The 13,941-nt window shown below is 42.3% G+C and overlaps 1 protein-coding gene across 2 annotated transcripts in view; it reads left to right on the forward strand.

The window, feature by feature from the left end:
- CLUAP1 (clusterin associated protein 1) overlaps positions 1–13,941 on the forward strand; it is a 59,321-nt gene that overhangs the window by 2,379 nt on the left and 43,001 nt on the right. For both annotated transcript variants that reach the window (XM_027683723.1, XM_027683724.1), the window contains exons 4-5: positions 3,132–3,311; positions 4,583–4,678. In XM_027683723.1, the coding sequence (XP_027539524.1) occupies positions 3,132–3,311; positions 4,583–4,678 (276 nt within the window). The remainder of the gene's footprint in view (positions 1–3,131; positions 3,312–4,582; positions 4,679–13,941) is intronic.

The raw sequence follows: 13,941 nt of genomic DNA on the forward strand, positions 1-13,941 counted from the left end.
ATAACATTGTTCTTCATATAATTCATGTTATTTTGGTGCAGTGTGAGCTTTTGCTGTTATCACACACTTAGATAACATTCTTAATTATGTAAAAAGAACTTACTGGGGTTGCAGGTGGCTCTGGAAGCAATGGAAGTCTTTATGCTAATACCAGAGATTCATTGTAATACTTAGATTTTGTTAAAAATATAGTAAGATTACATTGTAACCATATTTTTCTTCTCATTTGTGAAGAGTGTGCACCATAAATTCTCTTAATTCTTAATTTTGTTATATTCAGAGCATGGTACATTCCTGTATATATCAGAATGCACTTTTGATGCCTGGAGCACCATCAGATCTATTTTGTTAGGAATTACAGGAAAATCCAAGTCAAGGACATTTAACAAGGGACAAGTATGGACTCAGAAATAATGTTATGCATACATTTGCCTTTTAATAGCTGATTTAATGCAAGAAATCTCAAGGGTTTTGGAGAATTACATATTATGGTTCAGAAAATGAAACTAATGGAAATTTCTTTAATCACGCTGCACTTAGTCTCAGTTAATTTTTAATGTGGGGGTTATTGTAGATTTTCAGCATTTTCAGGTTGAGAAAAGCTTTTAATCGTTTCTTTCATAATTCACTGCCCAGGGAATTCAAAGTTATCTTCCCCAGGAGTTAATAGCTTTGTGCATCTGTGGGCAGATGTGAGATTTGACGGAGACAGATTTGTCTGAGAAGAGAATATCAGGATAGATTCATCATCGTGAAATGCAACTGGGGCTTTGCTCTCCTTTGCTGAACAAGACCCAGAGAGGTGTTAATTTTCCACACAAATTAGGGATTGCTCTGTGTTCACGGTGGGAACTTACCAAATGTCTCCTTTCCAGACCCCAAAGTTCCTCAAGTGTCTGCAGGGTTGTCTCAGGTGGGTTTTTAATCATTCCCCACTTAGAGCTGCCTTAATAGGGCCCAATACTTGGCTCCTGCTCAAGCCCCCTTGGATCCAAATTTGAAGTAGAGTGCAACAAAAAGCCACTGATGAGTTTATCTCATGGAAATACATTCATGAAAACATGCTTAGCAAACCAGGGTGCCAAATTTTGGGGAGAGTCAGGCATCACAGTCAGAATTTGGCTCTCTGATAATAATAAAACAGCTTGTAAAGTTGAGAGAAATTCTGGCTGTTGATGCCATTCTTGCTGTATGTTTATATTTTCTATTGCATTTTAATAATCTGATCATCAGAATAAGTGGAGGTGAATTTTCATTATTCTTTAAAACTAGAGTTGTTATAAAATAGGTGAGTGTTTCAAGCTTTCCAAAGTTACCTTCTTGACTAAGCAGTGCCACTGTGCCTGTCTGAAAAATATATGTACTTGGCCATGTGGGTTTTTTCTCCTTTTTTTCTCTTTTTATTTTTAAGTAGTGTTTGAGTGAAAAACCAATTTTTTTCCTCTTACTAGGCATTGATTTTTCTGTCTTGGGAGAGCTGAATTTCGAGGGGAGCTGAAATCAGAATTTCTGCCTTTAGCAACGTCCTTTTTGATTTAGGGCATCAGTTATGTTTGCATGGGGGATGTTTAATAGAGTATGTCAATTTAATGACATGTTTCTCTTAAAATTTAATACCTGTTGTTTCTACCATTAGTTTTTTGGATTTCTCCTGCTGAAAGGGAAGGCAGTTGAACACACCTGGGTTTCCACTTTGTGTGTTGGCTCATTTGAGGTCATTCTGGTCAAAAATTTCAAAAGCAATTAGGTATCTTTGTCCTGTGAGTCTTACATTCCCCCAGCTGGGGGTGTACAACATCAGCAACCTGTTCTGGAAGTTTGGACTTCAATTTTCAGAGATCTTAGAATCACAGAAGATCTTGAGTTGGAACCTTGAGCTCTGGCAGCCTTGGGGCTGTGACCCCAGCCCTGGGGAACCTGTCCAGTGCCCAACCACCCTCTGGTTTTATCTCTGGCACAGCTCCAACCACTCCCTCAGGTCCTTTGAAAAGCTGGAGCTAAATCCATGGTTTGAGATGTGGCCCTTTCTCTCTTTATTTTCACAGGAATTCTTTCCTGCAGCCCATTGTTCAGTGAAGCTCAGTGCAGAACCTTGTAAGGTGAAGCTCATGGGCAAAACTTGTTCCAAATATTGTAATATTTGGGTCTCTCACCCCCAGGTTGAAGGTCCTGGTCTGTCAGAGCCCAAGGGGAGTATGAATTACTTCCAGAAACACTGTAATACCAAATCTGTATAATACCATGAGTGACTCATGGATAGATTCATTCTGCCTCTGAGTGGGATATTCCATAGGATAAACATTTTACCAGAACTTTAATCTTAAAAACATGCCGAAAAGAAGATGGTAAGTCATTTTTATGCTTAGTGTGTCATTTTTAAGCTTAATTTTTGTATTCATAACTGGTGATCAACTTTTTGTCTGCTTCCTTTTTTAATTATGCCATCAGGAAGACTCCCTGAAATTTGTGTTGGCTCCTTGTGACCATTTATAATATAAATTAGTCAGGAATTTCAAGAGCAACATTTGTGTCCTTTCTGTGACAGATGCTCTTTTTTTCCCTTTATTATTTTGAAATATAAAAAAATAAGATTGTAACTTTTAATGTTTTTTTTTCCCTACTGGTCTGTCTGTACTTTTCAGAGATGGAAGACAAGGGAATAAAATTACCCATATCACAGCAGGGAAAAATTTGAGAGAAGCAATACAATATTTTGAAGGTGCTGCTGGAAGAGAAGACAGTTAAATTAGGATAATTGATCTTATTCTTGCAACTCATTAAGGGTGAGATTTACCTCTCTACAGCATCATCACAAGACCTGGGCAGCACTTACTTTCCACTTAAACTCAATTTGACTTTAAGTGGTGCACAGGTTTTTCGCTTCTCTTAGTGCAGGGAAGAAATAATGGATAGTTGGAGTTTTTTCTGCAGATGTTCTGACGTGCAGAGAGGGCACAGGTTTCAGAAAAATTTCTTCTGGAAATATCATGACAAGGCAAACTGGTGTGTCCAGACAGGAGGGGTTATCTCTGCGTGTCCAAGGGCGATGACCCCGCAAAGAGCTTCGGAGCGAAGAGGTGAACGAGGATTTTGTTCTTGTGAATGATGAATTCATTCTCTTCTCCCCAAAGGCCACCAAAGCTCACATCAAGCTCAACACCAAGAAGCTGTACCAGGCCGATGGGTACGCGGTGAAGGAGCTGCTGAAGGTCACCTCGGTGCTCTACGGGGCCATGCACACCCAGGGGGTGCAGCGGGCAGACCTCAGGGAGGAGGACTCGGCCAAGTTCAAGTTGGATCTGGGCTCAAAGGTAAGGAAAACTTGTACTTACTCCTGTTCTGGGCAGGGAGAAACAAACCCATTTTCTAGCTGAAACTTCAATGGGGTATGTTCTGGAAGGTAGTAGGTGTGGTTTGAACTCAGACTTTCAGTAGCTGAGGTTTTGTGGTTTTATGATTTGTTTTAATCTCAGTGAATTCTCAACCAGAAGCATAAAACAATGCAACAGTGGCACAGAATTTATACTGTTTGGTTTCCACTGCTGTTGAAATCATAGAAATGTTGGAGTAGGCCAGAATAAGAGTATTTTCTCCCTACTGACCTCTGCAGCTTGCAAAGTACTGGCTGAAAGTTAATTTTCAGCCCATTTGCATTGAAGGAAAGGGAAATCTTCATGTTACCCTAACAGACATCAAGGCTGTCCAAGCCTTTAAAATAAATGCCATCTCTAGATATTTAAGAAACAGCCTCTCTAGATATTAAAAACAACAACCCAACACTTTGCTAAATAAGAGGAATTCTTGTTACTGTTTTCTGTTAGCTTTGGCACCTCTTTTATGTTCTAATATATTTAGGTTTTGATTTTTTTGTAGCTGTGCTATGTCATGCTTGCCTGTTAGGAAGGAATTCTTTGCTCAGAGTGTGGGGAGGCCCTGGCACAGGTTGCCCAGAGAAGCTGTGGCTGCCCCAGCCCTGGAAGTGTCCAAGGCCAGGTTGGACAGGGCTTGGAGCAGCCTGGGCTAGTGGAAGGTGTCCCTGCCCATGGGAGGGGATGGAATGAGATGAGCTTTAAGGTCCTTCCACACAAACCATTCTATGATTCCATGATCCTGTGATTCTTGAGAAGATGTCAGACCCTCAGGTGATTCTTCCTCTGTGTAAGTCTGACGTGTTTCTCTGGAAAAATAAAAAAAACTACTTGTAGATGATCAATATTCATTACTTATGCAACGTGCTGGTCACAGACCTTTTGGTATATAAACTTTTTACTTTTGCATATGAAAAAGGTGATGTTTCCTTTGTCCTGGGCAGCACATGAACCAACAATTGCCTGAGTCACAGTTGTAGGGAGAATTGTTGGGGTTTTTTTGTTGGCCTAAAGTGGCTGATGTTTCACCCCAAAACCTATATCTGAATGGTGCCTTATCTAGACTATTTTAAAGCCAAGAGACTGGTTCACTCACATTCCACTGCACAACTTCTTCAGTACTGTGGAAGTTTTTTGACCTTGATAAATGCTGTGGATTTTCTTTGTGATCCTGGGAATTCTCTTGCTATCCAGTGCTGTTGTTGTGTTCCCAGGTTGCTGACCTGAAGGCAGCTAGACAGCTTGCTTCTGAAATCACCTCCAAAGGAGCAGTTCTGTATGACTTACTTGGCAAAGAAATGGAACTAAGGGTAAGTACACACTGGAGAGCGTGGAAAAACTTGTGTTTACTGAGTGCTGCAAAGGAAAAGGTTAAAAAAATATCAGTGATCCTTAATGGCTGCATCTGCCTTGAATATTCCGTGAGTTTGAAGGAATGGGTCTCACAGTTTGCATTTCCTTCCCACTCATAGTCATGCCTGGATTGCAGAAAGCCTGAGAGAAGGGTTTGGCATTTTGTCTTTAGCAGGAACTGAAATGCTCTCTGTTGAACTGTCTGGAAATACTGACTTGAGGTGCACATTGTAGTGGTGGGGAGGGATGTATTCATAAAGATAAATGATTAATGCCCTTAGTTTTCCAAGGGTCAGACTCATTATTCCCAGATCAGTAGCTGAAGGTCTGCAGGGTCTGTGTTCTTCAGCTTAGCTGGGAGATCACAAGCTGGTGCATGAAGTCAGGGAACTGTCCTGAAACACTGCCAATAAATCTTGCAGTTATTTTCTTCAGTGCACTTATCTGCAGTGCTGGGGGTTATTCATTTTCTGAAAATGGACATTTAAAGAAGGGAAACCCTGCACTCAGATCTGCAGTATCTGAGCTGCAGGAAGTGCAGCCCTTAGAGCTGTAAACTGTGAGCCTCCACTGTTAATGTTCCCAGATCTGTGTCTAATGGGGTACAAGTGTTTCAAAAGGTGGGGGATAACACTGGGAAGATTATCCATGGAACTGCTGCATCTGTACATCAGCATGATAATGCCACTGTGTGAAGGACATTAATATTTCAACAGACAGAAGTGATAAGCCAGTTTAATTCAATGTACACAATTGTCACAAAACTGTTAATCAGTTACTTCTCATCTTGTATTCTTTATTTAATTCTTTAATTTTCACACAAATGCTACATGATGTGTTAATATTTGCTATGGGGCATTGAACTTTTTTGTTCTGTGTACAGTGTCCCTGTAACTCCACTCAAAGTCAAATATAGGTCAGTATAAGACATTTTTAAAAAAATACTCAAGCATTGGTTTGGAATTGGGCATTGTTTAGCCACTTTAAATCAGGGCTTTTAGGAAACTGCCTTTAGAACTGGGCCCTGGAAAAGGGACAGGCACAAGTGCAGTGTGCTGAAAGGATGGGATGAAAAATCAGGAGATGAGGAAGTGCTGAAGTGCAGCCACTTTTCACTGGGTGCATTAATAAATCTTCAATGGAAGACTCTTTGAAGGTGCCATTTCTAAAAGGATGGTGTTTCTCAGACAGAGCAGTGAGCATGTGTTTCTTGTGGCACAATGACTGAGTACACAGGACAGGAACAACTAATCCTGTCCAGGTATTCTGCAGAAAGGTTTGACAGACAGGACTAGTCCTTAAGAAGTCCTGTCCTGGGAAAGATGACCTTTGCTTCTGTGTCATCAGCTCTGAGTGTATCTCCTAAAGGCAAAAGGTGACACAGCATGGTGAGAACCTCCAGAGAGCAGCAGAAGAGGCTTTCATGCTCTGCTTCTTGTGATTTATGGCTGGTTCCAACCTTCTTCAGTGATTTGTTAAACCTGAAGGACCCAGTTTGGCCTGGTGTGTTAAATGTCAAGTTTGGTCCGTAAGCATGTGACAAATTTGGGACTTGAGCCTGGAAAAAAGCCAACAGTTTTCAGGTAAAAAGCCCTGATGCTGCAGTAACCAGTTTTTCAGTGGAATTTTTCCAATTTTCCTTCTTTAATTATAAGCCCCCAGCTCTGCCTTTCATTTGAAGGGTGACATTTGCTCCTCACAGGAGAGGCTTAGAGCCCATTGCTGCTGTTTTCTTCCACCACTGTTGGGCCTGGGCTTCTTGTCACAGAGCCAGTGCTGAGGGCAGGAAGGAATTGTCCTTCCACATCTGCCACATCTTCCCTGGATCCTTCATAGGGTTGCTGAGGTGCTCAGAGGATCTCAGGGATGGCATCTTCTGCCTGCCCTTCCCACCTGCTTCCAGGTGGGCAGTAGGAGAATTTTGCAGTTAATTCTGGCTTTGTGTAGGGAATTAGAGCTCTGTTGGCAATATCAAATTAATTGCCATTAATCTAAGGTTACTTTTATTCTTTTTTAATGTGCAGATTATTGGTTTCCACTGGTTATTTTCTTTTGGCACTGCATGGCTAATTAATGCTCACAGTAAATGGCACTGGCAGAGGGTTTGTGCTGTTAAAGGGGTTTAGAACAGCATGGTTTATTTTTTCATTCCATTTTATCTCCTGGTACCTGTTGCACGGACTAAAATGCATCAGCAGCTGTGATAGCATTTAAATGGGTTTGAAAACATGGGAGTTTTATGTTCCCCAAACCTCTTTTTTCTTTCTTTTTCCAATCCATTCATTTGCAGATATTTAAATGAAGGCTCTTCCTACCTAGGCTTGCACAGGCTGATGATGTGTCTTGTTTCTATCCTAAGTGAAGATGGCTTCATTTTCCAGGAACTATGAAGGAAATGCCAGCATTTGGCACTAATGGGTTGTCTAGGTCTGTTTTTGTAGTCTGAACAGCTTTTGGGGAAAGATCATTGGGGAAAAGTGAAGTAAAACTCATTATTTCCTTTAGAAATGTTGACTCTAATTTGTGCAACAACTTTTACCTTCTCTGTTGGAGTCTTTTTGCACATAATTTGTGTAGGAACTGTGTAGAAAGGGTTTATACGTTAAATAAATTTCATTGCTTCAAGTCATGAAACACTTTTTTAAAATAAATTACTTTCTGAATGAAAACAAATTTCAGCTAGAGAAGAGTTTAAGGGAATGGTTCTTTTAGATGTATTGGAGATAGATAGTGCTGTAAATGTATGTGCATATTTTTGGGGAAGAGTTTAAGTCTGTATTTGTTTTCTTGGAAATGTGGTTCTCTGCTTTTCTGATGCGTTTGCAAATACATTATTCCCTGACTGAATAGATAGTTCTTCTGTAGATGTAAACTGCTTCCAAAGTTAATTTATAGTGTGAAAAAAAACCCATTTAATTAAGGACAGAGGAAGAAACAAAACCTACATTTTTTTTTCTGAATTCAGACTATGATGTTAAATTTTTGGGGAAAACAAAAAACAAATCAAACCCCAAAATTATAGTCTTCTCATCAGATGAAAATCACAATATAATTACTGAATTCCATGGGAGCTATGTGTTTCCAGCCCAGCTGTGACTGAGCACAGTGTAGATTATTGGTGTCCTGTGTCAGTGCAGTGCTGGAAATGCAGGATTTTTATTTTAAAATGCATTTAAACCTTACATTTGGAAGGTAATTTTCAGTTTCCAGTCTTGCTGATCCAGATCTTGGAGCACAGAAGTTGCAGGTAGGATTTGTAGGGTGCAGTGGAGCTGATGAATGAGTTTTGGTACCACACTGTGAGATCCCTACGTGAAAAGCAAATTCCATGTAGTGAGAAATATGTCTTTGTCTTCATTGTTTCCTTTCCTGCCAGGGGCACTTTCTCTGCATTGCATTGCTGTGTAACCTTAATTTTCAGATTATTTCCAGCTAGCTTTGGAAGAGTAACCAGGCATGTTGAGTTCTGGTTTTCTGTAATATGTTTTCTGCTTTTTTTTTTGGGATGGGGAAGGTGGAGGTTGATTTGGATTTGAGGTGGGGATGGGAAATTTTGTTTGCATTTCTTTCTCTGTTTTCCTACACTATACTAAATGAATGAAGAAAGTGAAGTTGAAAATAGTCTGTGATTAAGGCTGCCAAGCCCCAAATCAAGGAAAGCAGCAACAGAATTAATGTCAGTACTTGGGCAAAATGCAGCACTGCTTCCCTATGGACTCACTTTGGGTTTTGGGACCTACACAGCTGAGTGCTGCCATCCTGGACATGGACAAAGATGTTGAAAAAGCCAGTGGTCCCCTATATCCTAAAAACATGGCAAAGTGGGGGAAATGGCCAGATTAATCTCTGGGGGGAAGGAGGGGAGATGAGGTGATCCCAATAATTCCTTAGCTCCAAAAAACCCAGTAAGGAGCCTTTTCAGGGTGCTCCTGAGTTATCCTACATCGGACATCCAAAAGGAAAAATTCCTGGCTATTTCTAACCCTGGCCTGACTCCGAGTGCTTCCCACTCTGCATCTGCCAGAGGTTCTGTGGCCACAGTAGCAGGAGCCTGTCAGGAAGCTGCGCTGCTTAGACTTGCTGAATTATTGGACAACAAGGAAGATAATGAAACAAAAAAATTCCAGAAGAAAACTGCCTTCGTGCTGGTGGCAGCCAGAAAGATTTCTGACCTTCCCGAGGTTGTTTGCATTTTACTTAATTATCTCTAAGCCTCGTAAAACTGAAGAAAAATGAAAATAATCTTTTTTTTTTTAGAGTGTGTAGCTTGTGCTGAAGACGAGCAATGCAGAGGGTTTGTTTTCTAATGCTCCTCTTGGCACTTTTTTCTGTCTGTGACCTTGAACAAACCACTTAATCTCTGTATCCACTCATGTAAATAAAGTAATTTCTGAATTTTGTAGATTAAAGCTTTTAACAGCCAGATAAAGCGTTTCCCAGTCTCTGGAGGATGAATTTTGAAGGAAGTACAGGGCACTGCTCCGAGTGTGTTTTTTATGGATGCCACAGCTTGTTCCCAAACTGATGGAAGTCACCGGGACTCTCGTTCCTGACTTCAGACGTGAAACGCTGGAATTAAACTCTTTGCAGAGCCAAAGGCACTCAGATCCAGCTGCAGAGCTGAGACAGTGTTAGTTACAGCACAGAGGGTTGTCACAGAGGACATTTAACTTGGATCTCTTTATTCCCAGCTTTTTGATTAAAGAGAGCCCTCCCTCCCTGCCCTCCCCTCCCGCTGCGGTTTGACGCCCACTCAGGGGAGGGGGAGATGTGATTTGGGAGGTGGCTGCGCTGTGCCGAGCTCTTGGGAGCTGAGCTGCGAAAGAATTATTTTATTTGGAATGTTGGGAACATTTTTCCGTCTGCCAAATGTTACTTCTGGGTCCCAGACACTGCCTGGGGGAGGCTGATAAACTCATTTCTCTCATTTCCCGGGCTTTGGTTATGAAACTGCCACGAGCAGGATTTCTAGTGGAAATTTATGTCTTGAAATTGTCAGAGCTCTGGAGAATCACCTGGTTCACTTCAGAATTTTTGAACTGTCCTGCTTCTAACCCAAACCTAACCTATCAATTTGAGGAGTAGGGCTTGTTGGAAAGTGGGAAGCCAAAATTAACCCTTGCAGCTCTAATATAAAATTGGGTTAATACTGTCCTATAGATTGCTTTGTCCATAACCATGGTTGTGTGCTACATGGATATAACATTTGTGGGTGTATTTGATATAAGAAATAGTTTTGTGTGAACTTCCCAGGAGTGTTTAGCTTGAAGACATGGCATCAGCTGTAAACTGATGGGTGGAACATTTCTCCTGGTGGTTTGGGGACCAGTTGTGTCAATGCATTGGTAGATCTGAATTCTTATAGCTCAGTTCTAGACTGTTTTAAAAAGCCATTCTAGTTTGGCAAGGAAGAAAATCCCTTCTGAACTGTCTTTTATATGTCACAGCATTTGTCAAAACCTGTGTGAGCCTGCAAGAAGTTCCATTTAATTAAGCTAAATCAGGAACACTGTCTTCTGACTATCTGGTGAGGTTTTGGTTGTTCATTATTGCTGTTCATGAGACACAAAGGATAGCCATGTCAAAATTTTAATTACAGAAGAGGAAAATGTGCTGACTTAAACATAAGGACAATGATTTTAGGTATTTTTAGCTATTTAAAATGCCTTTTTTCCTCCCCAGAGTGATCCACCTGATATTTCTGTTGCTGCAAACAGAACCTGGTCTAGTGGAAGGTGTGGGTTGGAGCGAGATGGGCTTTAAGTTCCCTTCCAACCCAAAGCACTCTGTGATTCTATGATTCCATGAAAACAGCAGCCACTCCAGTCACCACTGATTGAGCTTTCCTGGGAATGGAAACCCAAGTTGTATGGCAGTGCTTGCTGAAGGAAAAGTTTACCCTTTCTCCTTGGGGGACAGTTCTTGCTGCCACCTTTGCTGCAGCTCTCTGTGATGTCTTTATGTGTCCTTGAGGCCTGAAAAATGCTCCTGAAAAATACATTCCTTTTTTTTCCTCTAAGAAAATCATAACCCTTCCTGAAGTTTTCTTATATAAGGTAAGGAAATTCCATTTCTGATGTTGTTGCAGAAGAATGTGGATAAGAAGGAGAAGCTGAAAAGATTTTTGCCTGACTGGGTGTTTTGTTCTCTTGGTGACCCCCCTCTTTTTTCCTTTAAAACACAACCAGCAAATCTCCCACTGCCCATGCTGCCCAAGGCCATTTCTATCTGTTTTTATTAGGAATTCCACTCACAGGCTTCACTTTTGCTCTTCTAGAAGGGAGGTCTTCATTGTCATCTTCCCATACTCTGGAGGAGACATCCCAAACCTGGTTCAGGACCCATGAAGTGACACCTTGTGTTGCTGAGGACTAATCCAAACTTTACCACTGCAGTGTGTCATCAATCCTCACACGAAGTAAATTGAAGGTGAGGATTTTGAGGGTGTAGGAAGGTCACAGGAAGCACTTGCTGGAGTTTATGAGCTGAGGGTGAATCAGTGGTATCAGCTCTTTACCCAGAAGAGACCTGGTGGGGTGTGTGTGGAGGGACCAGAGCAGTGTAATTTGGTACCTGCCACGAAACTTTAAACTTCCTTTTCCTGCCTTGGCAGAAGTACATGTGCAGATGACTTCTGATCTGTCTGGGCAGGCTTTCTGATTCCTTTTGGTTCACAGGAAAATGATGTTTTCCTGTCATTTCTCTCAGATCTCCTTGTGATGTGGTTTTTACATATTGGGATAGCCGGGGGTTTGGGCACCGTGATTGACACCCTGCATTGCTGAGTAGGGAAATGTCTCCATGGATTCCCTTTGAGGACTGCTGAGATGAGCATGAAAACAAGCAGCATAGCCTGGAAGCAGCAAAATTCTCAATTATCGATACCTTTAATCTCTTGAGGGGGAAAATAGAGTTTTGGGAAGGGTCAGATTCCTTCAGAAGCTCTGGATTGTTTTTAATCTCCCTCATGAGACTTCCTGTTCCTGTATAACAATGCCTAATTATCCATTCCCTGTATTGGCCAAATATGATCCCAGTGTGTGTTAGTGAACTCCCTGAACAATAAACTCTTCAAAAGGAGAGCTTTATGGCCTGCATGGACAGCTGGAGTTGCCAAACCTGTTTGCAGGGAGCAGGGGCTGTGATGCTGTCTGGATTGAGGCTGAAGGGAACAGTGGCAGTGTCACTTCTGCATTCATCAGGTGTAGAATTCCTGAAAAACAGAGAAGAATTTTACCTGGTCAAAAACTCATAGAAAGAATCACAGACTGGTTTGGGTTGGAAGGGACCTTAAAGCTCACCCCATTCCACTATGGGCAGGGACACCTTCCACTATCCCAGGTTGCTCCAAACCCCATCCAACCCAGCACTGAACTCTTCCAGGGATGGGGCACAAATTATCTGGGGTGCAAGACCAGTGTGTTAGAAAAAAGCTTTCATTTCTGGTCTTCACCACAAAAAAGGTGTTTAGAAACCTCTGCTAGACCTTGAGCACATCAGAACATACGTTTATTGCACCACATTTGTCATCAGCGACTTGTGTGCTGGTCATGCCTGATTACTTGCTTTGGTTTGCCTAATTACTTCAGGTTGGAATTCTATCCATTTATGCACACATGAAGCAAGCAGGAAGGGGATTTATAAATTTTTGGTCCGTAATGATGGAAAACCATCACCAGTTGAAAATATGTCAGTGGGCATATTTGCAGAACAGGTTTTGCAGTAGTGGCTCTTCATTGTTAACTGAGTACCAGGCTCCTGGGGGAAAATTCCCTGCAGGGGAAGTGGTGGGTGCATTTGCAGAGGTGGAAGCATCCTCCTGCCTGTGACATTCCTGTGCAGTAAGGGAGGGTGTGGCATTAGGATGGCTTTGGTGTTCTGTGTTTGCCCTGCAGCACCTGGGGAGACAGGAGCATCAGCACGGATTTAAGGAAGTTTAGAGGACATATGCGGGAGAATTTGTTACGTGAGGGGGGTAAGACACAACAGCTTGGGTTGGAAGGGACCTTAAAGCCCATCCAGTTCCACCCCCTCCCATGTGCAGGGACACCTTCCACTAGCCCAGGTTGCTCCAAGCCCCGTCCAACCTGGCCTTGGACACTTCCAGGGATGGGGCAGCCACAGCTCTCTTGTAGCTTTGGATGCAGCCCAGGATACACACACTAGAAGGAGTTATACTTCCAATAAAGGATAGGTGTTCCCTAAGGATCCTGGAGGGGCAGAGAGGTCCTTGTGTTTCCACAGTCAGAAAACTTAAAGCTGCAGAGCCTTGTGGGATGGTTCTTTAGTGCCAGGAAAGGCAAGTCCTGCTTTCCCTGCATTTTCAGTTGGAGCCAACTGGATGTCTGGCAGTGAAGCTGCAGGAGGGTTTGATAAGGTATTTGATAAGGTCACTAGCTCTGTGTCTGTGTCCTCTAGGAGGGTCGTTTGCTGGGTGAGATTGAATTCCTGGTTAGGTGAACCAGTGGCTTCGTTACCTGTTGGCAGCAGGAAGCTGAGCTGCAGCACCCACCCGAGTGTGGTGGCAGGAACGGTGACTTGTGGTCCTGTGCTGGGCTGGTGCTGCAGCAAACCCCAGGGCCTCAGCTCCTGGCCTCTGCCACAAGTCTGGCTGCTCATCTGATATCTCTAGACACAACCTTGGGCTCCTGCTCCCAAAATCTGCTGTGGCCTTGTCCCTCCCAGGTGTGTGACCCCAGGGTTCATCCCTCGGTGGGGACACAGCAGAAGAGACGAGTAAATGCTTTATACAGATGGAGTTTTGAAGGCTTTAAGATCAGTGTTATTTCCTGAAATGGCTGCAGTACTGTTATGCTCTGAGGAAATTTCACTTTTGATGCCCAAACTGGTGCAATCTGTGCAGAACTGGCTTCTGTGTGAACTCCCCATGTCCTGTGGGAAGGTCCTGGCAGGCCAGGCTCTGTGCTGCTGTGTTGAGCAGTCAGCTAATTTTTGATTAGAAATCTTGCTTTGTAATCAAATTCTCATTTACGAAGAAAACAAAGGTTTTGAGTCTAAACCAATCAATAATTTCTATATACTTCCAGGTGGCTTTGTCCAAAGTAAGATTCAAAACTTGAGGAATTAGTCTCAGCCTTTCCATGCAGCACCAAATAGTCCAACCAGGGAGGATAACCAACACCACCAAATGGTGTCTTTTGTGGGCTTTCATGTATTTTATTTACTTAGTTCATCACAAATAATATTACACATGCTTCCC

This window comes from Neopelma chrysocephalum, unplaced genomic scaffold (genome assembly GCF_003984885.1).
Source record: "Neopelma chrysocephalum unplaced genomic scaffold, ASM398488v2 Primary Assembly neopelma1_65, whole genome shotgun sequence".
Lineage (NCBI taxonomy): Eukaryota > Metazoa > Chordata > Aves > Passeriformes > Pipridae > Neopelma > Neopelma chrysocephalum.